Raw genomic sequence first — 25749 nt, forward strand, 5'->3', positions numbered from 1 at the left:
GAGGCTTTAGCATGTGTTAAAGAAAACCACATCGTGTGAGGATGTATACGGCCCTACACTGAGAGAGAGAGACAGAGAGACAGAGAGACAGAGAGCGAAAAAAAACTGCAAATCTCTTCTGCAGTTTTGAGCAGCTCTCTCCATCTGGCTCTGCTGCTCTGCTACTGTAGTCCGTCTCCTTGGGGCAGCAATTAGAGTTCAACCACTATAGTGAATCATCATCCAGGACAGTCCCTCTTTGACGTAGTGGCCCTTCTGGCTAGCTGGGATATCTGGGGCCTTGTCCTCTTTAGGTATGTGGAAATTACTGAGCGCTCCCCTATTCTGGAGGCTCCCTGAGAAGAGAGGTGATGCCATGGCGTTAGTTCCTACGGGACAGGACGGTCAGTAGGATGAAATCTTTATGTGAAGCAGCTGTGAAGAGCTCCAGGCAGGCCTCCAGAGCTCTAAGACACTGGCCATGCAGATAAAACTGACAACACTACTCACAATAGCGAGACTTATCACTGGCAATATTACTGACAACTCCACTGACCACTTCAAGACTTCACACTGACAACAGAACAGACAACAGCAAGACTCAGCACTGACAACAGAACTGACAACAGCAAGACTCAGCACTGACAACAGAACTGATAACAGCAAGACTCAGCACTGACAACAGCAAAACTCAATACTGACAACAGAACTGAAAACAGCAAGACTCAGCACTGACAACAGAACTCACAACAGCAAGACTCAGCACTGACAACAGAACTCACAACAGCAAGACTCAGCACTGACAACAGAACTCACAACAGCAAGACTCAGCACTGACAACAGAACTGACAACAGCAAGACTCAACACTGACAACAGAACTGACAACAGCAAGACTCAACACTGACAACAGAAAGACTCAACACTGACAACAGAACTGACAACAGCAGAACTCAACACTGACAACAGCAAGACTCAACACTGACAACAGAACTGACAACAGCAAGACTCAACACTGACAACAGAAAGACTCAACACTGACAACAGAACTGACAACAGCAGAACTCAACACTGACAACACAGGACCTTTTATTTATTTATTTTTATTTAACTAGGCAAGTCAGTTAAGAACAAATTCTTATTTGGGGCAGAACGACAGATTTTTATCTTGTCAGCTCGGGGATTCAATCTAGCAACCTTTAGGCTAGTGGCCCAATGCTCTAACCGCTAGGCTACCTGCCACCCCTCAGCACTGACACTGAACATCCCTTCAGGGACCTTCTAGATAATTTCACTGACATCACCAGAGCTCATCACATCAAGCCATAAATGCTGATTCCACACCAATAAACACACCAGTCATACTGGCAACTGACAAAATCACTGACAAGCCCATGGCTAACTCACTGTGAGGCGCCGGGAGGTGCCGCGAGGCAACAGGAATGCAGACTCGTATTTAGTCACAGATGTCTTGAAAATCAGGAATCTGAAGTTGACAGTGGAGAGTCTCAATTGTGCTATTGTTGTGGGATGTCATGATGCCTCCTCTTTGCTATTATTGTCTGTTTCCTTGACCTGGCTGCATGTATCCTGGGTTGTATTCACTATGACCCGGTTTTGTTCGTGTCTCATGTAAAGCAGGACAGGTTCCTCTGTGAAAGGCTGTCCAGGCCATCAGTGGGTTAGCTAGTCAGTGTGCCGCAGATATTGTCCACATTGCTCAGGCAGGTCAGGCCCAATAGTGTGATTTGTGTAGGTTACAGCAGTGTTTGTCTGCAGCTTTTTGTGTAACAGGGATTTACAACATCAACGCAGATGGTCACAGTCCCCCATCTCTTCTTTGAACACATCCTATGCTCTCCTTCTCTTCCCTCTCTTTTTTTACACACATGTACCAGTGAAGATATCACCCGCTCCTACAACACTCAAACATTTTAGTTTTTCACAAACACACTTGAATACATCACGCACAAACACACATGCAGTACCAGTCAAAGGTTTGGACACACCCAACTCATTCCAGGGTTTTTCTTTATTTTTACTATTTTCTACATTGTAGAATAATAGTGAAGACATAAGAACTATGAAATAACACATATGGAATCATGTAGTAACCAAAAAAGTGTTAAACAAATCTAAATCTATTTTATATTTGAGGTTCTTCATAACAAATCCAACAGGACAGCAGGAGATTCCGATCAGCGGATGGATGGTCACTGGGTATCTGGAGGCAGCTACAGTTACATAAACAACACAGGAGTGAGCCTAGTAGGAAACTGCAGGGGGTTGGAGTCACTGTTAGACAAGGAAGATGGTATGTGAATGTTAATATAGGGACATAAGGTCGATAACATGTATTTAGTATGTATGTACAGTACCAGTCAAAAGTTTGGACACACCTACTCATTCAAGAGTTTTTCTTCATTTTTACTATTTTCTACATTGTAAAATAATAGTGAAGACATAAAAATTATGACATAACATATATGGAATCATGTAGTAACCAAAAAATGTCAAACAAATCAAAATATATTTTATATTTGAGATTCTTCAAAGTAGCCACCCTTTGCCTTGATGACATCTTTGCACACTCTTTGTATTCTCTCAACCAGCTTCATGATATAGTCACCTGGAATTCATTTCAATTAACAGGTGTGCCTTGTTAAAAGATAATTTGTGGAATTTCTTTCCTTAATGCATTTGAGCCAATCAGTTGTGTTGTGACAAGGTAGGAGTGGTAAACAGAAGAGAGCCCTATTTGGTAAAAGATTAAGTCCATATTATGGCAAGAACAGCTCAAATTTGGGGCTCCCGAGTGGTGCAGTGGTCTAAGACACTGCATCTCAGTGCAAAGGCATCGTTGCAGTACCTGGTTCAAATCTAGGCTGCATCACATCTGGCTGCGATTGGGAGTCCCATAGGGTGGCGCACAATTGGCCCAGCGTTGTCCAGGTTTGGCCGGGGTAGGCTGTCATTGTAAATAAGAATTTGTTCTTAATGGACTTGCCTGGTTAAATAAATAAAAAAAGAAAAGTTGTTATGCAACTGATGGGTCCTGATACCCTGCTGCTGACCCTATCTCTCTTGCTCCAATGGATTTAGTTACCACAGTAAAAGCCCAGGCACCAATACAACTGCCTGGCAACACTGTCACATTTACAGCATTATTAGGTATGGATTCACTGCCTGTCACATTCAGAGTGAAGGGGAGTTTCATATGGAGCTGCCTGCTAGTGCCAGGTTTGATGACTCATTCAGAAACCTGGAGCCTGTAATGGTCAACATGAGTTACACTCAACATTCAACTCAACAATAAAGTGTTGCTCAGGGTCCATGGAACAAGTTCAACTATAGGGATAACTGTGCTTTAGTGAGCCAAACAGAACTCATAGAACAGCACTTTGTATTCTTTCCCTGGGGCTCAAAACAATGAATGAGAGCTGGAACCCTCAACTTATTCACAGTGTAACATTATACTCATAATATTCTTCACAATATCTACTTTCCTTCCCTCTTTCCTCTCTCTCTCCCTCCATTTACTCTCTCCTCCCCTCTGTTCTCCTCCTCTGTGATGCTCACCCCCCTCTTGCTGACCCAGAAAATAAATTAAATGTAAAACTACACTTCATTTTTCTGAGGCTACATACATTCTTCTTATGTCCCCTCCCCCCATCCCTGTCCACTGGAGTTCTATTCTGATTTTTTTCCTGTTTGGTTTCAGTAGAGAAAGAAGAGGCAGAGAGAGAAGAGAGGGAAGGGGGGAAAAATGTTGATGTTTCCCCTCAAACATGTAACCAGTGCTTAGCTCACAGCTGAAAATAATTTGGGCCTGCAGGCTGGCAGGCGAGGGGCTGAAACAAACCTCCTCCTCTCTCTCTGGGGGCTAGCCCAGTACTGCTCCAACAGATACCAGAGAGTGGGAGAAAGGGAGGAGAGAGGGAGGGAGGAGTAGAGAGAGAAAGAGAAACTGAAAGAGAGACAGACAGATAAACCTCTTAACCATAACCAAGTACATTTTATCAGCCAAAAGCATAATTTCTCCACAGTGTCAAGTTATAATTACACACTTAAGTGAAAAAAACAACAACCCCTGAGCTGTGCAGTTTCAAAAAGCTGGACAGACCCACTGGGCCAATTACACAGTTGACTCAGCCAAGGAATAGTTCAGCTAGTCAACAACTTTAACGTAATTCAGCCAAATTGTGACTTGTTCAGCTGTTCTGGGGACAGCAATGTGTGGAATTTGACCCGACTGGGGAGGCAATCGCTGCATACTGAGGGTTGGGGAGGGATGGCAGCAGGGTTAGCTGATGCATATTTATTGGGGGTTGAGGGAGCGTTTGTTGGAGTGGGCAGTGCTCAGGAAATGTTTAACGGCCCATGGATGCCTTGATGCCTTGCCTCTAGCACATCTGGTCACGCACGCACACACACACGCACATTCCCCTATCTGTTGGACGCTGTCTTTCCAGCTACGTGTGTGTGTGACATGCGTGCGTGCATGTCTGTCCGTCCAGCTGTCTGTCTGTCCGTCTACCCGCCTGTCTGTCTGTCTCTGTCTGTCAGTGTTTACTCACAACAGACGGGAAGACAAAGTGCTAACAGGCGTTTGCCCAGACTCGTCCCCTGCCATGTTAACACCTGGGCCAAATCAGGGGCCGAGACCTGGGGCCAAATTCAAGCCAGGTCGCTTTATCAGTGTTTATGGGCCTAGTTGTTGAGTGCTCTGCTTTGGCCAGGTCCCAAATAGCACCGGTTTCGTAATTCCCTATGTAGTGCACTACTTTTGATCAGGACCCATAGGGCTCTGGTCAAAACTAGTGCACTATATAGGGAATATGCTACCATTTAGGACACATCCCCAGTCTGCATTGGGACTGGGAGCATAGTAACTGTGAGATGAGGGACTTAGAGCTTGTGTGGTTACGGCCCAACAAGTCCTGGCTTCATGCTTTGACTAATGGACCAAGTAATGATTTCAAACTGGCTCAGTATGTCTTTCACACTAACCTTGGCACTGTTTTTTGGATGGAGGGGTAACAAACTAAAACAATACGGGTCAGAACCTCTGTTAAAAACATTCCAGGTCCTTGCTTGAGAGATTTTGGAGAGGTAGTCAGTGAAGAGGATAGATTGTGATACAGTAGGTTATCAAGTCAACAATGTTCCTCTCAAGTTGAACTGAATTCCCCTTCTTCTGGGTTGGAATGTTGCTGACGTTTTCTTAATTGGCCTTAATTGCATTACAGTACATGGGGGAATTTCCAGTATTTTCCAAATGTTTCCTTCTGTGTGCCAGATGGACTCAGAGAAGTCTCTTTTGTTTACTCCTGCAGGTTCAACATCATTTAAATCTTTATTTTCAAGTGTATCCTCCAATTACTAATCAAGTAGGGATCTAGGAACTGCAGTTTGGGGAGATGCCTCAGAACCCGTGAGGTCTGTTCCTCTGCAGTCTGGGATTAGGGGAGTTTCATGGCTCTCAGAAATCAGCTAGAGGCTTAAAACCAGTATACACCCCATTATTCTGTATGACTCTTAGTATTTACTTATGTCTCAAAGGAGGCTTGACAACAACGTGATTTGGAGGTATGGCTATGCAAGACTAGTCTCTGGGTGACAGGCCAATTCTTTGACTGACTTGACTTAAACTATTTTAAGGTACTCATGGGGAGCATACAGGTCATCCACAACACTCTGTTATTTAACAGATCAATAGCAAATACAATTAAATAAAATGTTATTGGTCGTGTATACATATTTTTCTGATTGTAATTGCAGGTGCAGAGAAATGCTTATGCATCTACCTCAAACAGTGCAGTATAGCTAACAATACAAAACAATAAGCCAAATACCAGAAATTAAGAAATATCAGAATGAACAATGTCAGAGTCCGGAATATAAATATGCATACAAGTGCTTTCAGAAAGTATTCATACCCCTTGACTTATTCCACATTTTGTTGTGTTACAGCCTGAATTCACCTATATCCCATTATGGCAAACTGAAAACATGTTTTTAGACATTTTGGCCAATTTATTGAAAATGAAATAAAGAAATATCTAATTTACATAAGTATCCACAACCCTGAGTCAAAACATGTTAGAATCACCATTGGCAGCGATTACAGTCTTTATGGGTAAGTCTCTAAGAGCTTTGTACATCTGGATTGTACAATATCTGCAAGTTATTATTTAAAAAATTATTCAAACTCACATTATAAGCGTAGCAATGCGCACACACTAGTAGCCTATAAGCGCAAATGTTGTAAAAGGCAATTAATTTGCGGAAAAACACTATTCTCAAGTGACCACAAATGAGCTGCGTATGTATGCCAGTTAGGCTCTACAACTGTTGTACAGCGTTTAGTTGTGATACAACCCTTATCAAAACATATATGCCTATGGCCTAGGCTACGTGTTCGACAATGATTTGAAAAAGTCGCAAAAAAAAGGCATGCACTGTTTCTTGCTTTACTGCACACAAGCTGGGCGTCATTCACAAGTGATAATATATACATCACAAGTGATAGGCTAATATTGTCACCCATCAGACCGTTGTTGATTTAATCTTGTCTTTACATATACTAAATAATATATGTGTGAAATGTGTTTAATTTAGAATGGACCATTATCATGCACCGGTCTCAAAACAGGGGCAGGAGAAAAATAAAAAACCTTTTTTCAGGTACAGGAGAAAAAAATACAGCGAATTGCGGACGCTTTTCCTGTGGTTCACTTTCATGCCAGCCAGGCAGGCTATACTCCTGTTTTAAAGAGAAGCAATGTGCTTAATGTTAGGAAAGTTGAGAAATAAATATAGCAGGCCTAGCCTATAGAAACCTGATGGGATCCTCCTCTTTTTTTGTATAGTTTTCTCATGCACATAGAAATGTTAGCCTATAGAAAGGTTGCGCAACATGAGCTCATGGGCTCTCATGAAGTGTTTGATTACAATTTTTATTACATTTTCATTGATGTCAGGGTGATGATAGGGACAATAGAGTGCTGAGTACCAGGCAGTTAGCAAGTTTGGTAGGCTACTAATGACCATCAGCAGCATCAGACCTTGGAAAATCCAAATTAGCCTACTGACTAGAATACAGTATATACTTTAAATATGAAGGGGGTTAAATCAGCATGGAAACATTATTAAAGTGACCAGTGTTCAATGACTCTATGTACAGTGCATTCGGGACTTTTTCCACATTTTGTTGCATTACACCTTTAATCTAAAATATATTTTTTTGTATCCCTCATCAATTTACACACAATTCCCCATAATGACAAAGCAAAAAAAAAATGTTTCAATTTTTTCCCCCATTTAAATAAAATGTAAAAAATAAATATCACATTTACATAACTATTCAGACCCTTTATTCGGTACTTTGTTGAAGCACCTTTGGTAGCGATTACAGCTTAGAGTCTTCTTGGGTATGACGCTACACCTCTGCAGATCCTCTCAAGCTCTGTCAGGTTGGATGGGGAGCGTTGCTGCACAGCTATTTTCAGGTCTCTCCAGAGATGTTCGATCGGGTTCAAGTCCGGGCTCTAGCTGGGCCACTCAAGGACATTCAGAGATTTGTCCCGTAGCCATGCCTGCATTGTCTTGGCTGGGTGCATGTCTCGCCCCAGTCTGAGGTCCTGGGTCCTCTGGAGCAGGTTTTCATTAAGGATTTCTCTGTACTTTGCTCTGTTCATCTTTCCCTCGATCCTGACTAGTCTCCCAGTCCCTGCCATTGAAAAACATCCCCACAGTATAATGCTGCCACCACCATGCTTCTTGTTTCTCATGGTCTGAGAGTCTTTTAGGTGTCTTTTGGCAAACTCCAAGTGGGCTGTCATGTGCCTTTTACTGAGGAGTGGCTTCCGTCTGGCCACTATACCATAAAGGCATGATTGGTTGATTGCTGTAGAGATGGCTGTTCTTCTGGAAGGTTCTCCCATCTCCACAGAGGAACTCTGGAGCTCTGTCAGGGTGACCATTGGGTTCTTGGTCACCTCCCTAACCAAGGCCCATCTACCACGATTGCTCAGTTTGGCCGGGCGGCCAACTCTAGGAAGAGTCTTGGTGGTTACAAAATCCCTCCGTTTAAGAATGATGGAGGTCACTATGTTCTTGGGGACCTTCAATGCTGCAGAAATGGTTTGGTACCATTCCCCAGATCTGTGCCTCGACACAATCCTGTCTCGGAGCTCTACGGACAATTCCTTTGACCTCACGGCTTGGTTTTTGCTCTGACAGGTGCTGTCAACTATAGACAGTTGTGTGCCTTTCCAGATCATGTCCAGTCAAAAGAATTTACCACAGGTGCACTCCAATCAAGTTATAGAAACATCTCAAGGATGATCAATGGAAACAGGGTGCACCTGAGCTCAATTTCGAGTCTCATAGCAAAGGGTCTGAATAATAAAATATTTATGTTTTTATTTTTAATAAATGAGCAAAAATCCTATTTTCACTTTGTCATTATGGGGTATTGTGTTTAGATTGATATTTAAAAAAAAATGTTTCATCAATTTTAGAATAAGGCTGTAACGTAACAAAATGTGGAAAAAGTCAAGGGGTCTGAATACTTTCGGAGAGTACCGGGTGGTAGCCGGCTAGACCAGTGTCTAAGGATCAGGACAGGGTACTGGCCGGAGGCCGGCTAGTGGTGACTGTTTAACGGTCTGATGGCCTGGATATAGAAGCTGTTTCTCAGTCTCTTGGTCCCAGCTTTGATGCACCTGTACTGTCTCCACCTTCTAGATGGTAGACGGGTGAACAGGCCCTGGCTCGGGTGGCTGAGGTCCTTGATGATCTTTTTTGCCTTCCTGTGACACTGGGTGCTGATGATGTCCTGGAGGGCAGGCAGTGTGCCCCCGGTGATGCCTTGGGCTGACTGCACCACACTCTAGAGAGACCTGCGGTTGCGGATGGCACAATTGCCGTACCAGGCGGTGATACAGCCCGACAGGATGCTCTCAATGGTGCATCTGTAGAGGTTTGTGAGGTCTTAGGGACCAAGCCGCTATGGTGCCTTCTTCACCACACTGTCGTACACGCCAAGGAACTTGAAGCTTTTCACCCTCTCCACTGCGGCCCCGTTGATTTGGAAGGGGGCGTCCTCTTTCTGCTGACTCCTGTAGTCAACAATCAGCTCCTTCATTTTGTTGACGTTGAAGGAGAGGTTATTTTCCTGGAACATTGTTGGCAATCAGGCCTACCACTGTTGTGTCGACAGCAAAGTTGATGATTGAGTTGGAGACTTGCGTGGCCACGCATGGGTGAACAGGTAGTACAGGAGGGTGCTGGGTGTTGAAGATCAGCATGGCAGAGGTGTTGTTGCCTACCTTCACCACCTGGGGTTGGCCCATCAGGAAGTCCAGGACCCAGATGCACAGGGTGGGGTTCAGACCTAGGGTCCTGAGCTTAGTGATGATCTTGGAGGACACTATGGTGTTGAAGGCTGAGCTATAGTCGATGAACAGCATTCTTACATAGGTATTTCTATTGTCCAGATGGGATAAGGCAGTGTTCAGTGCAATGGTGATTGCGTCCTCCATGGATCAGTTAGGGCGGTATGCAAACTGTAGTGGGTCTAGGGTGTCAGATAAGGTGGAGGTGATATGATCCTTAACTAGCAGTCCAACTCTGCTAACTGGACTGTGTCGGTCTGTCTGTGTCTCTCTCTCTCTGTCATTCCAGGATGCCAGCTGCTAGCACAATGACTGGTGGGAGGGCCCTGCTGCTCTGTACCAACACTGACAACTGTATCTACCAATCAGTCAACGGGTATGTATTGCATTACTACTGCCTGTATACATTTTACAATCCACTCCATGGAACCCCTTAGAAACCGTCTGAGGCCAACAGTGCCAGGCAGACTGTCCCATGTGGTGTTCCAACAATGGAAGGGCAGCAGGGCAAAGGTTTCCATCTGGCAGCTGGATACTGTTACTGGGCACCCTGCTGTCACTAGTGCTAGTGAAGCCCTAAGCCATAGATGACAGAGCTTAAAGAAATACCAAAATATTTGAAAAGTCCAATCAACAGAGATCAATTTTTCCCCCTCATGCAACTCCTCTTCACCCAGTTGAACCTGTTCCCCTTGTCTCCTCCTCTGTCTCCTCATTCTCTGTTGCTCCGCACCCACCTTCTGCCTCCACCGTTCCCCTCCCCACCCCTCCTTGTCTGTGGGTGAGAGGAAGTCTTCCCATAGTTCCCTGCTCTTAGCCAGGCTCTCTTTATGAAACTGGCCATTCCCCTGCCAAGAAGAAGAGAACACTATTGATCCCCCCTCCCTCCCTCCCTCCCTCCCTCCGTCTGTTGCTCTTCAACCCTCCTCTCCTCTCCTCCCCTCCACTCGCACTCTCTTTCTCTTTTTCTTGGCTTTGCAGATTGACTTAGTTTCCCCCCTCTGCTGCTCCATGCTTCATAAAAACTATAGCCTCAACTGAAGGCAGAGAAAGCAAACTACTAATAAAACTATGAGAATCTGTCCCCCCAAAAATCAGTCACCTTTCCTTGTTGTCCATAATCGTAATTCTGTAATATTTCAACACCCTTTATCATTCAAATGTAAGGGAGTTGAAGGGAAATTGTAATGTAGTTATGTTTTATCACGAAGGCTGGTCTGAATGCTTGTCTAACTTCATCCAGTAATACAAACAAATCATCATCATCAGCATAGCTTCCTGTTTCTTCTCCTCTTTCCTATTATCCATGTGGGGAATGTCATTCACCTATTTACCTTATAGCCTATAAGCACGGCACAAAAATGCACATTCCTCACGCTTGTTGTTCAACCCTGGTCTCACTCTTGGAATTATCACCTTCCTCTCTCTCAACCAATGGGCGTAAATCTTGGAATTATCACCTTCCTCTCTCTCAACCAATGGGCGTAAATCTTGGGATTATCACCTTCCTCTCTCTCAACCAATGGGCGTAAATCTTGGAATGTACTGTGTTCATATGTCAACTTACCCTTATTCTCTCATTTGCCGTTTTTCATCAACAGTTATTGACAACTATCCACCACTACCTTAAGCTCCGTCATTGGAACTCCTTTCCCCAAAAATTCCATATTGCCTTCCATCTTTGTTGTTCATTCAGTTAAGCCTGTACTCGATTGAACAGTCCGTTTCCTTTAAGATTCCCTCAAAATTGCAGGACTTTTCATTTTCATATATACAATAATGCGATATCATCCGAAATTGCAGTCAGAGGCCATGTTTCCTCCGTCTGTTTTAAAGCCAAATCATTTGAACTGGCTTTGATCCAAGATGGAGTCAGTTAGTGGTTTAGCTTTAGTTTAGACAAGATGCATGCCTCTACCCCAGCCTCTCCATTTGCTGTGTACACTCATCCTCCCAGAAATGGCTGTGCTGCTTGTAAACTTTGACCTAAAACCTTGAGTTCAAACTGTCAGCACCCAGTCATCATGCAAAAATGACACAAATTGAGTTCTACTGGGGGTTGTTGTTTTACGAGAATTCCTACTCATTTACTCCATAAAATCAAGTTGTTTTGTATCTTACGTGGCGAGACAGTTATGACAGAGATATTATGTGGATATCCAGAATTAGGAGCTGTCAATAACTACAGTGCTTTGTGTACTCAAATATATGTCCTTCTGAAAGCTGTCATGCACACTAATAACTCAATATTAAACTGATTAGGGCAGTAGGCCGAGTATGAAAATAGTCCTGTAAACACCTTACTCTGCTTATCTTAATTGGCATAAGGTCAAAATCAAAGTGAGCATACGCCAGTTAAAACACCTGGTTTTCTGAGCAATCTTTTGAATTATTAGGATACGTAAACAGCATAATCGTGTTCCAGCGGAGTACTTGATCTGTGAATGTACCAGCAGCCGGTAGCCTCTTATTTGAGTGAAGTCAGTTCGGAAAAACTGAAACTTTGCATCATAGTTTTCACATACAAACGTTATATGTCTGACCTCAGAATCAAATAGGCTAAGAAAAAATGTCATGGTCATTGTGGTAGAACGTTTATTTTGATTGGTGATTTTATACATTTATCAAAATGTATGATTTCAGATGTGTCCATGTAAACAGGATTATTAGGGAAATCGTTCTTGCAAAGCATGTAAACGTTTTAAACAAACTATTATATTAATATGACTATCCACAATTGTATTCTAGTGTGCATTTAACCGTGCTCAGTAATTATATGTCCACTCATATGATAAATAGTGTGGTGCTCACTGTTATTTTCTCCAGGAAGGGTTTGGCACTGCTTTCTCTAATCTCTGTGTGTGTGTGTGTGTGTGTGTGTGTGTGTGTGTGTGTGTGTGTGTGTGTGTGTGTGTGTGTGTGTGTGTGTGTGTGTGTGTGTGTGTGTGTGTGTGTGTGTGTGTGTGTGTGTGTGTGTGTGTTTCTATGCATGTGTGTGTGCAGGCTCCAGTGCTGCGGCTTGAAGGTTGAGGCTCAGTCTGTGGTCCCCCAGCGGCCAGACGTGGCGTGCGGGGACAGGGACACCTCCAAGCGGCCCCTCTCTCCCCTTGTTTCCTCTCTGGACGGGCCAGGCACCATTGACACAATGCTCGCTCACAAAAGAACCACCTCGGACCCCCGCACCACCATGGAGAATGGACTGGGCGGCTGTAGCAAGCTCAACAAGACCCCGGCGGGTCTGAAGACCAGCGCCAGCATCCGGGACAAGATCTCCCAATGGGAGGGAAAGAAGGAGACCGCCCCTACCTCCTCTACCTCCCCTGTAGTTGGAAGTGGTCCATGCCCGCTGAACACAGCACAGAAGGAACCAGAGACTGTGCGAAAAAAGGAGACCACCAATACCTCAGAGGTCCACAGGTCCGACAGTAAGTGGTTGGCCAGCTGGGATGGGCAGGACTCTGGGAAGGAGAACTCAGGAAAGCTGGGGGATTTACGGCCTAAGTCTCCTGAGGGCCCCACTACCAGGGACAGAGAGGTGATACTGGATAGAGGACCCCTCAGAGGCAGTAGTAAATCCACTGAGACAGCCAAGGACAAGAAGTCTGTTTTGACTCACATTAAGAAACTGGAGCAGGCAATGAAAGAGGGTTCCACCAAGCCCTCCTTGGTGTTGCCTGGGAACTATTTCTGCCCCCCTTCCCAGGAGGAGCAGGAGGAGGCGGAGAGGAAGGGGAACGAGCCCATATTTGGGACGCTGGAAGTTGCGGGGTCAACGCGCCGGAGGAGGTCAGGTGACCCTGAGAACGTGTACACTGAGCCTGGCGCTGCCAGTCCCTCCATCAACCCCTTACCCAAACCCCAGCGCACCTTCCAGCACCACACCCCACCCAGCACCTCCGCCTCAGGCCTGGGCCTTGGCAAGGGGAGACGTAACCTGCCCCCTCTGCCCTCCATCCCCCCGCCTCCCCTACCCACCTGCCCCCCTCCAGGAGTCTGCAGGAGACCCTGGGCAGACAGAACCAGAGACAGCAGCAATAGGTAAGAGACCAGACAGAGATGAAATGAGACGGAAATGGGAGGGAATACAGCACCCTCAGATTCAGAATAATTCATTGCTACACAGCAAAAGGTTGGTGGTACAGTATTTTCTATCCGTACAGCATTTTAAGTAAACTCTGACAAAGTTCTTAGTGACATCTTTGCCCGTACATGTTTTTCCCCAACCCCACATACTTTATCCTGTCATCCAGTTTAGCTTCTCATTCTGCACATCTGCAATGAATCAGAGGAGGGGGTGATGATGTCATCCTCATTCTACTCATCACAGCATTCTAGATGATGAGGTCATTGGTTGGAGCTGTGGAATGTACACATGGACCAATGAACCATGCCAAGAGTCTCCTGGCAGGAAACAATAACATATTACATTGTGTGTCTGTGGTCAAGTGGCCCTTGGAATATCAATGGCTTATGTTTGAGTAGTACTATGGCTCTATCATAACATTGCATTAGAGCACCTTCCATTTTCACCTATGAGCAGCTAGCCATGAAGTGTCCGTGTGTAATGTGTGTTCGTAAACTGTCCTAGAAGAGACACAAAAAGTGCATGTTGGCATTTATTGGGATGACTCATGTATTGGAGGCAGCTCTGAAAGGTAGTCACTAGCTGGCACAGCCACAAAGTCATAAAATCGGATTTGAAACCTAACCCTGACCTAAACCCTAACCTTAACCACAATGCTAACCTTAGTCCTAACCCTATATGGAAAATTAAAGACAAAAAGCACATTTTTGTTTTTAGGAATTTTGATAATACATTGCCAATTCTGACTTTATAGATGGCCTATCTAGTGGAAATCATTCATCCCAATAAACTCAACCTGCAAAAACAAAAGGCTTCTAAAAACACAATACATGTTTTCAAGTCTCCAACGAAAGTACAAATGTGGATTCAAATGTTTCAATTGATTTCTTCAGTAGACTGCATTATTGTTAGCCCAAGTCTGGCTGTGTAACATTCCAAACCATATGTGGAGGCTTCACACTGCTGAGGTCTGTATTTTCCAAAAACTTTGTGAAGTCAACCTCAGTCATAGTGTGCCCAAAATGGCACCCTATTCCCTAAATAGTGCACTACTTTTGACCAGAGCCTATTTTGGACTCTGGTCAAAAGTAGTGCACTATACAGGGAATAGGGTGTCATGTTGGGTGCAGCCTTAGTCTTTCTCTAGGAGTTTTACAGTACAATAGCTGGACTATTGGAAGAGATGCTGTCTGTTTCCCCACTGGGCCAGACTGTTAGGCAGCTCTGGAGAAAACACAGAGACGGGCATTCAGAGCTGTCCAAGAGAAGAGTCTGTCTGTCTGTCTGTCTGTCTGTCTGTCTGTCTGTCTGTCTGTCTGTCTGTCTGTCTGTCTGTCTGTCTGTCTGTTACACACAACACACGCATGCATGCAGGCACACACCACACACCACACACACACACACACACACACACACACACACACACACACACACACACAAACACGCTTGCGCTCGCACACACCTTTTCCATCTACATAGATGGGTATTTGTTCAAGACAGAAATAGGTGGCTTTCTTAGCTCTTACCCAGGTCCCAGAAGTAAAGAGAAAATATGCAAACAGTTCATCTTGCGTTTTCACCACGAGCCAATACAGTTGAGCCAGAGACAGATTATTTGTGCAGGTTAGCCTTTTTTTTCATGAATCTTGTTCCGAAGGCAGCTCTGCAGTGTGGTCACTAGCTGGCACAGCCACAAAATCATAAAATCTGATTTTAAACCTAACATTTTACATTTTTTTACATTTTAGTCATTTAGCAGACGCTCTTATCCAGAGCGACTTACAGTAGTGAATGCATACATTTCATACATTCTTTTCTGTGCTGGCCCCCCGTGGGAATCGAACCCACAACCCTGGTGTTGCAAACACCATGCTCTACCAACTGAGCTGCTACTTTGCAACTGGCCTGCTACTTTGCAACTGGCCTATCCAAGAGGAAATCGCTCAGTTCTGCCTCCAGGACAACACTCATGACAATAACCGTCAACCTGCATTATTTGTGACCCTTATAGTAAAATATTATGAATAATAATAATATAAGCCATTTAGCAGATGCTTTTATCCAGAGCGACTTACAGTCATGCATGCATACTGGTAGAGCACATATGGGTGGTCCCGGGAATCAAACCCACTACCCTGGCGTTACAAGCAGCATGCTCTACCAACTGAGTAACAGAGGACAAGAGATAATGACTCACGCTTACACAATTATATATCTCCCACCTGGTTGATCTCTGTGTGTGTGTGTGTTGTGTGTGTGTGTGTTGTGTGTGTGTTGTGTGTGTGTTGTGTGTGTGTGTGTGTGTGTGTGTGTGTGTGTGTGTGTGTGTGTGTCTCTCCTACAGGAAGTCCTATGAGTTTGAGGATCTGATGCAGTTGTCGTCAGAGAGCAGCAGGGTGGACTGGTACGCTCAGTCCCGACTTGGCCTCACACGCACTTTATCAGAGGAGAACGTCTACGAGGATATCCTAGGTAACACACTCTGGTCTTAAATATATGTTTGTATAACATGGGCTTGATGGCTCAGTTGGTTGAAGTTGTTGGTTGGTTTGCAACACCATAGTTGTGGGTTTCCTGCATGGACCACATATGCTGGTATTCCTATATGTTCCTAACACTGTAGAACAGTGGAAGCCCTCTGTAAGGGTTGACTTGGGCCATGGGCCCCTCTGCTCAAAGAGTTCAGAGAAAACTCACTGCCACAGAGTTCGAGGTCATGTTCAGTAGGGTACACCGTAGCAAAACGCTTTGCAGTGAAAAACAAAAAAGCTGTGTTTTTATTGGACATGTTTAGGCAGCACCTCCCCATTTCACTCTGTATCAAAATGTTTTCTACCTACTGAACACGACCCAGGTGTAACTAAGGTTATGTTTTCTTTTGTGCATGTTCTTTTTGTGTTTCTGTAGCGTTTTAATTTAGAAGAGGCACGCTGCTTCAGAATTGTTATTAGTAATGGCAGGTGGTGCGCTTAACTACGTTCCTGCGTTATTGTTTTCTCTGTTATACTAACCCCACCTTATGCCTTTTCCATGTTTTGTGAGGTCTTAGGTGAGCTGGTCTGCGGTGTGATTGTCTCTGAGGCTGCTGTGGGGGGCATATTTGCGTGACTTAGTCCCCCGGGGCATTTTTAGCAACATGATCCATATTTCTATGGTTTTCATCACTCACACTGTTGTGTTATGAGGATTGCTTGTTACATGTAGGGTATATTCAGGTCAGTGCTGTAGAGGTTAACCATAACAATCAAATGGTGTTTTTAATTGCATTTAGATGATGCCTATACTTAGTCTGTCGTTTCTTACAGTGTCACAGTGTAGTACTTAGAGTGAATTCTCAGACATGGTCCACCGAACCCCCAGCCCCCCATGGGTAAAGTAACTCATAAGTGCCAATGGGAGAAAGAGCTAGAGCTGGAGCTACAGAGAGAGAGAGAGACAAAGGCGGGACAGTGCATTTCAATAACTGGTCTAGGTCTGAGTGTTTTCTCATAGGGCTGTCTATAGTCTACACCATACATACTCCTAACAACTCTACACAACTCCAGTCTGCTGTTTCAGATAAAGAGAGCAACAACTGTCACTAAGTTAAATCTCAGTAGCACAGACTTCGAGTAGTATAGTCAGTCAGTGATATTAGTCACTTGAAACAGCCATTGATCTAGCTGATTCCTTGATTTTCTGAGAGGAGAGGAGGGGAGGAGGAGGAGAGGAGAGGAGAGGAGGGGAGAGGAAGGGAAGGGAGAGGAGCGGAACTGGCTGTCGCGGTCCCTGTCTGATGTCCCCCTCCAACAGGTCCATCTGGTGGATGAATCGACAGGAGAGAAGAGATGAGCCCCGGCTCTGGAAAATGGGCCTCTCTGTCCCTGCCTCAATCTTATCTGCACACACAGCCATGGTTAGAGTTACTGGTAGCATCAGTCGCATACTGATGCAGTTTATCTTGGTGAAATATTAGCTTGGTTGCAAGCAAGCACTGCTGCTGGCAGGTCTGTACATACGCACATCTGGAGCAAACAACCAAAACATACCATCAATGAATTAGAGCACTCATCTGAGAAGATTGCCATCAAATGAATAACGTTGGACATTAGAACCGTGTAGGATCACAGTGTGTCGCTGAGTGTAGAATGGAGGTGACAGTTGCTGTGTGTTAATGGGATGTTTTCTGTTCTGATTCCTCTGTAGACCCTCCGTCAAAGGAGAACCCTTACGAAGATATAGAGTTGGAGAGAAGTTGCCTTGGAAACAAGTGCTCTTTACCCATCTCCTCCCCGTCAGGCCCAGTCCCCGACACACCAACCAAGGTACGTAAGACGTTACACTAGAATGAATTCTCCTTGCTAGTAATGTGCATTCTGCGTATAGTGAATGGGGTTACAGCATAGTGATAAACCTCTTATAGTGATTAGATTGTGAACTAATCTTCAAAGGCAATAAAGGCCCACTATACAATTTCAGGAGAAGTGAACAAACATACATATTGATACACGTCTCCTCCTCCTGCTCTTCCTCCTCTATCTCCCACCAGCTCTCCTCAAAGCCCGTTTTCTTCAGGCAGAACTCAGAACGTCGCAGCTTCAAGCTCCTGGACCCGCGCAAGGCCAACCGGGACACCGGCATTTCCTCACCCTCCCGCATCAGCCCCCCCTCCACCCCCAGTAGCCCTGATGACACCCCAAACCTCTCAGGAGACCCCTACAACCGCAGGCGCAGGAAGATCCCCAGGGTAAAGGAGGGGGATACTAGGCTACTGAAACTTCCCCCCATTCCCACTGATATCCAGGCAGTCTACTACTCTCATATGTCCCAATCTAGTGCAAAAGGACAGAGACAGTTAAAATGATGTGGTTAGACAGGAGACAGTTAAGAAGATTTCTTTTGATAATATATTTCCTCTAGAGAAAATGTCTCCCAAAAGCTCTGAATAGCATTATGTGGTTCCTGCCAGTCTGGCTGCCAGTCTGCTAATGCCTCTGCCAACAATACCTCTGTAATTGCCTTTTTTGGCATGGTAATGACAAACGAGCTGGCTAATAAAGCAGAACTAGCCTGGCACCCAGTCCCAGGTTAATTATGTAGTGAGTGGGTGGTTCTGAGAAGCTAAGATTGCTGACTGTTGTTGTGCTGCTTCTCTTCAATACAGATGGTGCTGAAAATCAACAGCATCTTTGAAGCAAGGAGAGGGAAGAAACGCATGAAGAGGGTGTCTCAGTCTACTGAGTCCAACTCAGGGAGAGGTGAGGCTGGGGGAGACCTTCCAGGAACATCAAGGGGGACTTCAAGTTAACAAGAGCTGTACCCCCCCCCCCCCTCCTCCCACCCATAATCCTACCCCCTAGGCACTCATTTCACTGCAGCCATCACTACACAGTTTGGACAGCCATGCCTCATATCTTCATAAAAGGAACAACACTCCGCCATACTGTATGTGTCCACTTGTCTTTACAGGCACATGTACATTTTGGGGTCAGTTGTGTTTGACCCATTCTTCATTGTTGTGTTGCTTTATCAAACACAATGTGGAATGAGTGTATTGTGTATGAGTACTATGCTGTGTGTGGAAACTTTCTGGAATGCCTCAAATGTTCTCGTTCACATTGTTTACCGTGTGTTTGTATTCTCACTCTTTTTTCTCTTTGATGCAGTGACAGATGAGAACAGTGAGTCGGAGAGTGACACAGAGGAGAAATTGAAAGGTGAGGAGATCTCAAATATCTGTGTGTGTGTGTGTGTTTTTGGTTTTACTATCCTTGTGGGGAACAGAAGTCCTCACAAGGATATTAAAGCAAGGAACATTTGGACAAGTGGGGACATTTTGCCGGTCCCCACAAAGAAAGTTACTATTTTAGGCTTAGGGGTCAGGTTAAGGTTAGGAGTTAGGGTTAGGGTTATGAGTTTGGGGTTAAGGTTAGGGTTAGGTTAAGGGTTAGGTTTAGGGGTTAGGGAAAATAGGATTTTAAATGGGAATCAATTGTTTGGTCCTCACAAGGATAGTAAAACAAACATGTATAGGACTCTCTCCTTTGTAGAGGGGGCATTATTGTCTGGAGGATGTCCTTCCTTTGGTTAAAGTGTATGTTTTTGTTTCAGCTCACAGCCAGCGTCTGTCGTCAGTGCAGTCCATGTTGAGGCAGACGGGGCGGTACCGGACCCTGGAGAGGGACCTGATGGACCTACAGGACAGGAAGCTGTTTGAGTACTTCATAGTGGTGGCCCTCCATAAGTCCAAGGCTGGAGCTCCTTACCTGCCAGAGGTCACTCAGCAGTTCCCCCTCAAGGTAGGCAGAGCTGACACTTAGTCCTCAACCAACTGGATATGCATTGTTCATATAATCAGTGAAAAAATGATTTAGAAAACAAGTAAGTGTCAGGTGTTTTTGTATGTGACCTACCAGACCAGAATGTGTCTTTGTGGGTTTTGCACATGCATCTCTGTAGTTGTGTTAGATTGTGTGTGCTCTCTGTCTAGAGCTTGTGTGTGAGATAATATCAGATGTGGTATTGCAGCTGACCTGTTATTCTCCCTGTGTCAGCTGGAGAGGAGCTTCAAGTTCATGCGGGAAACAGAGGACCAACTGAAGGTCATCCCCCAGTTCTGTTTCCCTGACGCTAGGGACTGGGCCCCCGTTGACAACTTCCCCAGGTCAGACACAAACACACACGAACTCAGCCCATAAATAAGGTCTTGACTAATTCTGGATGGTAGGCTAGTGAGCTGCTAATAGTGTGTATTAGCCACTTACTCCTCGTATTAGGAAAGCACCAGTCACTTCTGCATTACCCAGTAGCACCTAGACCCAGGTCAATCTCTCAAGCACTGCTTTGTTCCCAGAAGTGACATTGTGTTTTTGAGGGGAGACAGATAACAAAATCCCTCTAGTATATACTTGAAGGGTACGGGTCCTACAGGGGCCATTGGAATGTTAGCACAAGCAGACAGACTGCATCCCAAATGGCATCCTATTCCTTGTACACTGAGTGTTCTAAACATGAAGTACACCTGCTCTTTCCATGACATAGACTGACCAGGTGAATCCAGGTGAACGCTATGATCCCTTATTGATGTCACCTGTTAAACCTATTTCAATCAGTGTATAGATGAAGGGGAGTAGACAGTTTAAGGAAGGATTTTTAAGCCTTGAGACAACTGAGATACGGATTGTGTGTGTGTGTGGCATTCAGAATGTGAATGAGCAAGACAAAAGATTTAAGATCTGCCTTTGAACAGGGTATGGTAGTAGGTGTCAGGCGCATTGGTTTGAGTGGGTCAAGAACTGCAACGCTGCTGTTTTTTTCATGCTCAACAGTTTCCTGTGTGTACTAAGAATTGTTCACCACCCAAAGGACATCCAGCCAACTTGACACAACTGTGGGAAGCATTGGAGTCAACATGGGCCAGCATCCCTGTGGGATGCTTCGACACCTTGTAAAGTCCATTCCCCGACAAATTCGGGGTCCATGCCCCGACAAATATTTTGACCATAGGGCTCTGGTCAAAGTAGTGCACTATATAGGGAATAGGGTGCCATTTTAGATACAGACAGAGCCCCCTCAAACACACACCTGCAGGGTAAAGACATTGAGCTGGCTGACACACTGACTGTCAGAGAGCCAGCGTTGGTCAACGCACACCTGTCAGGCAGACTGGTGCTGTCTTTGGAGTTGTCTTTGTGTGGGTGCTTGCAGAGTAAGTCTGCCCTGAGAGTAGGACTGAAGAACAAAGTAGGGCCTTATTGGTTTTAACGACATCAAGCAACGATTGGCAGAATGGCGCCGGAGGAGATGGCTGCCATTTTATAGGCTCCTAACCAATTGTGCTATTTTGTGTGTTTTTTTGCTTTGTTTGTAACTTATTTTGTACATAATATTTCTGCCACAGTCTCTTATGACCGAAAAGAGCTTCTGGATATCAGAACAGCAACTGGAGGTGAGTCGGACGCAAAAGATTTAACGCTGATACCGGACCAGGCCCAAATCCCCGTCATTCACTTGAAGAAGAGAAGCCGATACAGGGGACGCAGGTCCGGGTGCCTTGTGAGAATTCGTCCGCGAGTGGGTAACCCGCCTCTACCATCCGTCCTATTGGCCAACGTGCAATCATTGGAGAATAAACTGGATGAGCTCCATTCAAGACTATCCTACCAACAGGATATTAAATACTTTAATATCTTATGTTTCACCGAGTTGTGGCTGAACAACGACGTAGATAATATACAGTTGGCTGGGTTTTCCATGCATCGGCAAGACAGAACTGCCTCTGGTAAGACAAGGGGTGGCGGTCTGTGTCTATTTTTCAATAACAGCTGGGGCGCGAAGTCTAATATTAAGGAAGTCTCAAGGTTTGGCTCGCCTGAGGTAGAGTATATCATGATAAGCTGTAGACCACACATAGATGCATACAAAGCTCTCCCTCCCCCTCTGTTTGGCAAATCTGACCATAATTCTATCCTCCTGATTCCTGCTTTGAATCCTACTACACCGGCTCAGACGCTCGTTGGATGTGGCAGGGCCTGCATACTATTACGGACAACTAAGATAAGCCCAGCCGCGAGCTGCCCTGTGACACGAGCCTACCAGACGAGCTAAATTACTTCTATGCGCTCTTCGAGGCAAGCAACACTGAAGCATGCATGAGGGCACCAGCTGTTCTGTATGACTGTGGGATCACGCCCTCCGTAGCCGATCTGAGTAAGACCTTTAAACAGGTCAACATTCACAAGGCTGCAGGGCCAGATGGATTACCAGGACATGTACTCAGAGCATGCGCTGATCAACTGGCAAGTGTCTTCACTGACATTTTCAACTTGTCCCTGACCGAGTGTGTAATACCAACATGTTTCAAAGAGACTGTGCCCAAGAACACCAACGTAACCTGCCTAAATGAATACAAACCCGTAGCACTCACATCTGTAGCCATGAAGAGCTTTGAAAGGCTTGTCATGGCTCACATCAACACCGTCATCCCAGAAACCTTAGACCCACCCCAATTCGCATACCACCCCAACTGCTTGTCAGATGATGTAATCTATATTCCACTCCACATTTCCCTTTCCCACCTACGTGAGAATACTGTTCATTGACTACAGCTCAGCGTTCAACACTATAGTGCCCTCAAAGCTCATCACTAAGCTCAGGACCATGGGACTAAACACCTCCCACTGCAACTGGATCCTGGACTTCCTGACTGGTCACCCCCAGGTGGCAAGGGTAGGCAACAACATATCTGCCATGCTGATCCTCAACACAGAGGCCCCTCAGGGGTGCGTGCTTAGTCCCCTCCTGTACTCCCTGTTCACCCATGACTGTGTGGTCAAGCACAACTCCAACACCATCATTAAAGTTTGCCGACGACACAACGATGGTAGGCCTGGTCACCAACAACGATGAGACATTCTATAGGGAGGAAGTCAGAGACCTGGCCATGTGGTGCCAGGACAACAACCTCTCCCTCAACATGATCAAGACAAAGGAAAAGGAGGGCTGAGCATGCCCCCATTCTCATCGACGGGTCTGTAGTGGAGCAGGTTGAGAGCTTCAAGTTCCTTGGTGTCCACATCACCAACAAACTATTATGGTTCAAACACACCAAGACAGTCGTGAAGAGGGCACGACAATGCCTATTCCTCCTCAGGAGACTGAAAAGATTTGGAATGGGTCCTCAAAAAGTTCTACAACTGCATCATTGGGAGCATAGTGACTGGTTGCATCACCGCCTTTCATGGCAACTGATCGGCCTCTGACTGCAAGGCGCTACAGAGGGTAGTGCGTACGGCCCAGTTCATCACTGGGGCCAAGCTTCCTGCCATCCAGGATCTCTATACCAGACGGTGTCAGAGGAAGGCCCTAAAAATTGCCAAAAACTCCAGCCACCCTAGTCATAGACTGTTCTCTCTGCTACCGCATGACAAGCAGTACCGCCAAGTCTAGGTCCAAATCTAGATCTCTTAACAGCTTCTACCCCCAAGCCATAAGACTGCTGAACAGCTAATCAAATGGCTACCCAGACTATTTACATTAACACCCCCCCCCCATTTTTTTACACTGCTGCTACTCGCTGTTTATTATCTATGCATAGTCACTTTACCCATATCTACACGTACATATTACCTCAAGTACATTGACTAACCTGTACCCCCGCACATTGACTCAGTACATTGACTAACCTGTACCCCCGCACATTGACTCAGTACATTGACTAACCTGTACCCCCGCACATTGACTCAGTACATTGACTAACCTGTACCCCCGCACATTGACTCAGTACATTGACTAACCTGTACCCCCGCACATTGACTCAGTACATTGACTAACCTGTACCCCCGCACATTGACTCAGTACATTGACTAACCTGTACCCCCGCACATTGACTCAGTACATTGACTAACCTGTACCCCCGCACATTGACTCAGTACATTGACTAACCTGTACCCCCGCACATTGACTCAGTACATTGACTAACCTGTACCCCCGCACATTGACTCAGTACATTGACTAACCTGTACCCCCGCACATTGACTCAGTACATTGACTCTACACCTGTTTTATCTACACCTGTTGTATGTGACAAATACAATTTGATTTGGTTTGATTTTAACAGGGTGGTTGGATTTTTCCTCAAAGCAAGGTCAATGAGCTGGCTATGTAGCCAACTGTTCTAGATATTAAAAAAACTCAATGTTTAGTTGATGAGTAAGATCACCATAAAAGAGGTGTGCTGTAACTGACTCAACACACACAGTCAGTGACCTAAATCAGAAAAAGCAAGGAGTACATTTTTCAAAGTTGGCTGGTTGAGGTTGTTTTTTGAAATACAACCCTGACAGTGGTTTGAGTGCTCTATTCTCAACACACAACTCACTCCATTTCTTAGCAGGTTTATTGTTCCAATATATGATTAGTTTCCAACCTGTGTGAATTATGTTATTTTCCAGTGAAACGTTCTCCTTCGTCCTGACCGGTGAGGACGGGAGCAGACGGTTTGGATACTGTCGTCGTTTACTGGTAGGCAACTAAAAATGGCTACTTTTTGAATTTCCACCTTATCCACTTCCATGTGTAGGCCACCTACCTGAGTGATTATAGTGATTGGAAATGCAGTGTTACTCTATTTATCTGAATCAGTTCTTGACATTTTCTACTGCTTGAGCTCCTGTTCCTCTTTTAGAATATTAGCTCAAAAGTATTGTGGAGCTCCTGCACCTAAATAGAAATACTACCGGTACCCAAAATGAGTACCAGCATCTACAGTATTTCAGCCCAGGTAAAGCACTGATATAAGTTCAAGACGGAGAGCCTTATTTCCACAGGTTTAATCCAAGTATTGTCCAGGTACTCGTGTCTTCTGATGTGCTGTTATTTCTGACCCTGTCTAACTATCTGTCTGTGTCCTGCTGTGTGTCCACAGCCCACAGGGAAAAGCCGGAGGCTGCCAGAGGTTTACTGCATCGTCAGTCGGCTGGGCTGTTTCGACCTCTTCTCCAAGGTACAGTATACTATGCATACACAGCAAATTGGCCAGTTTTACATAGTGTTGATTTTCCAATGTAACATTTATAGTGTTGATTCAAGAGTTAAATGAACTCTGTAAATGTTAAATTAACATTCATTGGTTTAAAAGAACCCCAGTGGTGTTGTTAATAAACAGAGTTGAACCAAAACCAGGTCCATCATTATTATATTTCCCAGCATGCTTTATTGCAGGTAGATTTAAAAAATATATATATATATATATAAAATGATCTATGTTTTTGCATGTACATTGGACTTATTGCACCCGTAACTGTTCCAGTTTAGATGCTTTAGGTAGTCTTTTATCTTATTCTTCCTAACCATGGCAGTCATTCTGAATGCAGGTTGAGTTCAGAAAGACGCCCAGGCTGGATACCAATAGGAATTACACTTTACAAGCCAGCATAAGGCCACTGTATTAGGGTATAAGTAGGCCCTCAAAATAAGGCCCTATGAAATACGTATTGTATTGTCTTAAATAATTATATTTTAATTATAACATATTTGCTTAGGATCTCACTTGGTGAAGGCCACAGTACTGAAAATGAATGAATGCAACAACCATGTCTCTGCCACTAACAAATACAGTCAGTCATGGGTGGTAACTCAATTCACTCGAAAGGCGCACTGGGAAATATGCAAATAAGGCTTTACACTAAGCAGTGTTTTCATTTAACACTGAAAAGTGTGGACCTGTATAGACCCTGGAACACTGTTACATTTAACACCCTCAGTGTTGATTTAACACTGGAAAATTTGCTGTGTATAGGTCTATGGAC

The 25749-nt window shown here is 44.9% G+C and overlaps 1 protein-coding gene across 1 annotated transcript in view; it reads left to right on the top strand.

The window, feature by feature from the left end:
• The window catches only part of si:dkey-82f1.1 (DENN domain-containing protein 2A), a 51499-nt gene that overhangs the window by 19545 nt on the left and 6205 nt on the right, over window positions 1–25749 (top strand). Inside the window, exons 2-12 of the mRNA XM_029751417.1 lie at window positions 9668–9754; window positions 12382–13416; window positions 15807–15934; window positions 17648–17766; window positions 17991–18188; window positions 18606–18699; window positions 19108–19158; window positions 19553–19740; window positions 19996–20105; window positions 24394–24463; window positions 24867–24944. Of these exons, the coding sequence (XP_029607277.1) occupies window positions 9669–9754; window positions 12382–13416; window positions 15807–15934; window positions 17648–17766; window positions 17991–18188; window positions 18606–18699; window positions 19108–19158; window positions 19553–19740; window positions 19996–20105; window positions 24394–24463; window positions 24867–24944 (2157 nt within the window). The 5' untranslated portion in view covers window position 9668. The remainder of the gene's footprint in view (window positions 1–9667; window positions 9755–12381; window positions 13417–15806; window positions 15935–17647; window positions 17767–17990; window positions 18189–18605; window positions 18700–19107; window positions 19159–19552; window positions 19741–19995; window positions 20106–24393; window positions 24464–24866; window positions 24945–25749) is intronic.

The sequence above is a fragment of the Salmo trutta genome, chromosome 4, assembly GCF_901001165.1.
Source record: "Salmo trutta chromosome 4, fSalTru1.1, whole genome shotgun sequence".
Taxonomy (NCBI): domain Eukaryota; kingdom Metazoa; phylum Chordata; class Actinopteri; order Salmoniformes; family Salmonidae; genus Salmo; species Salmo trutta.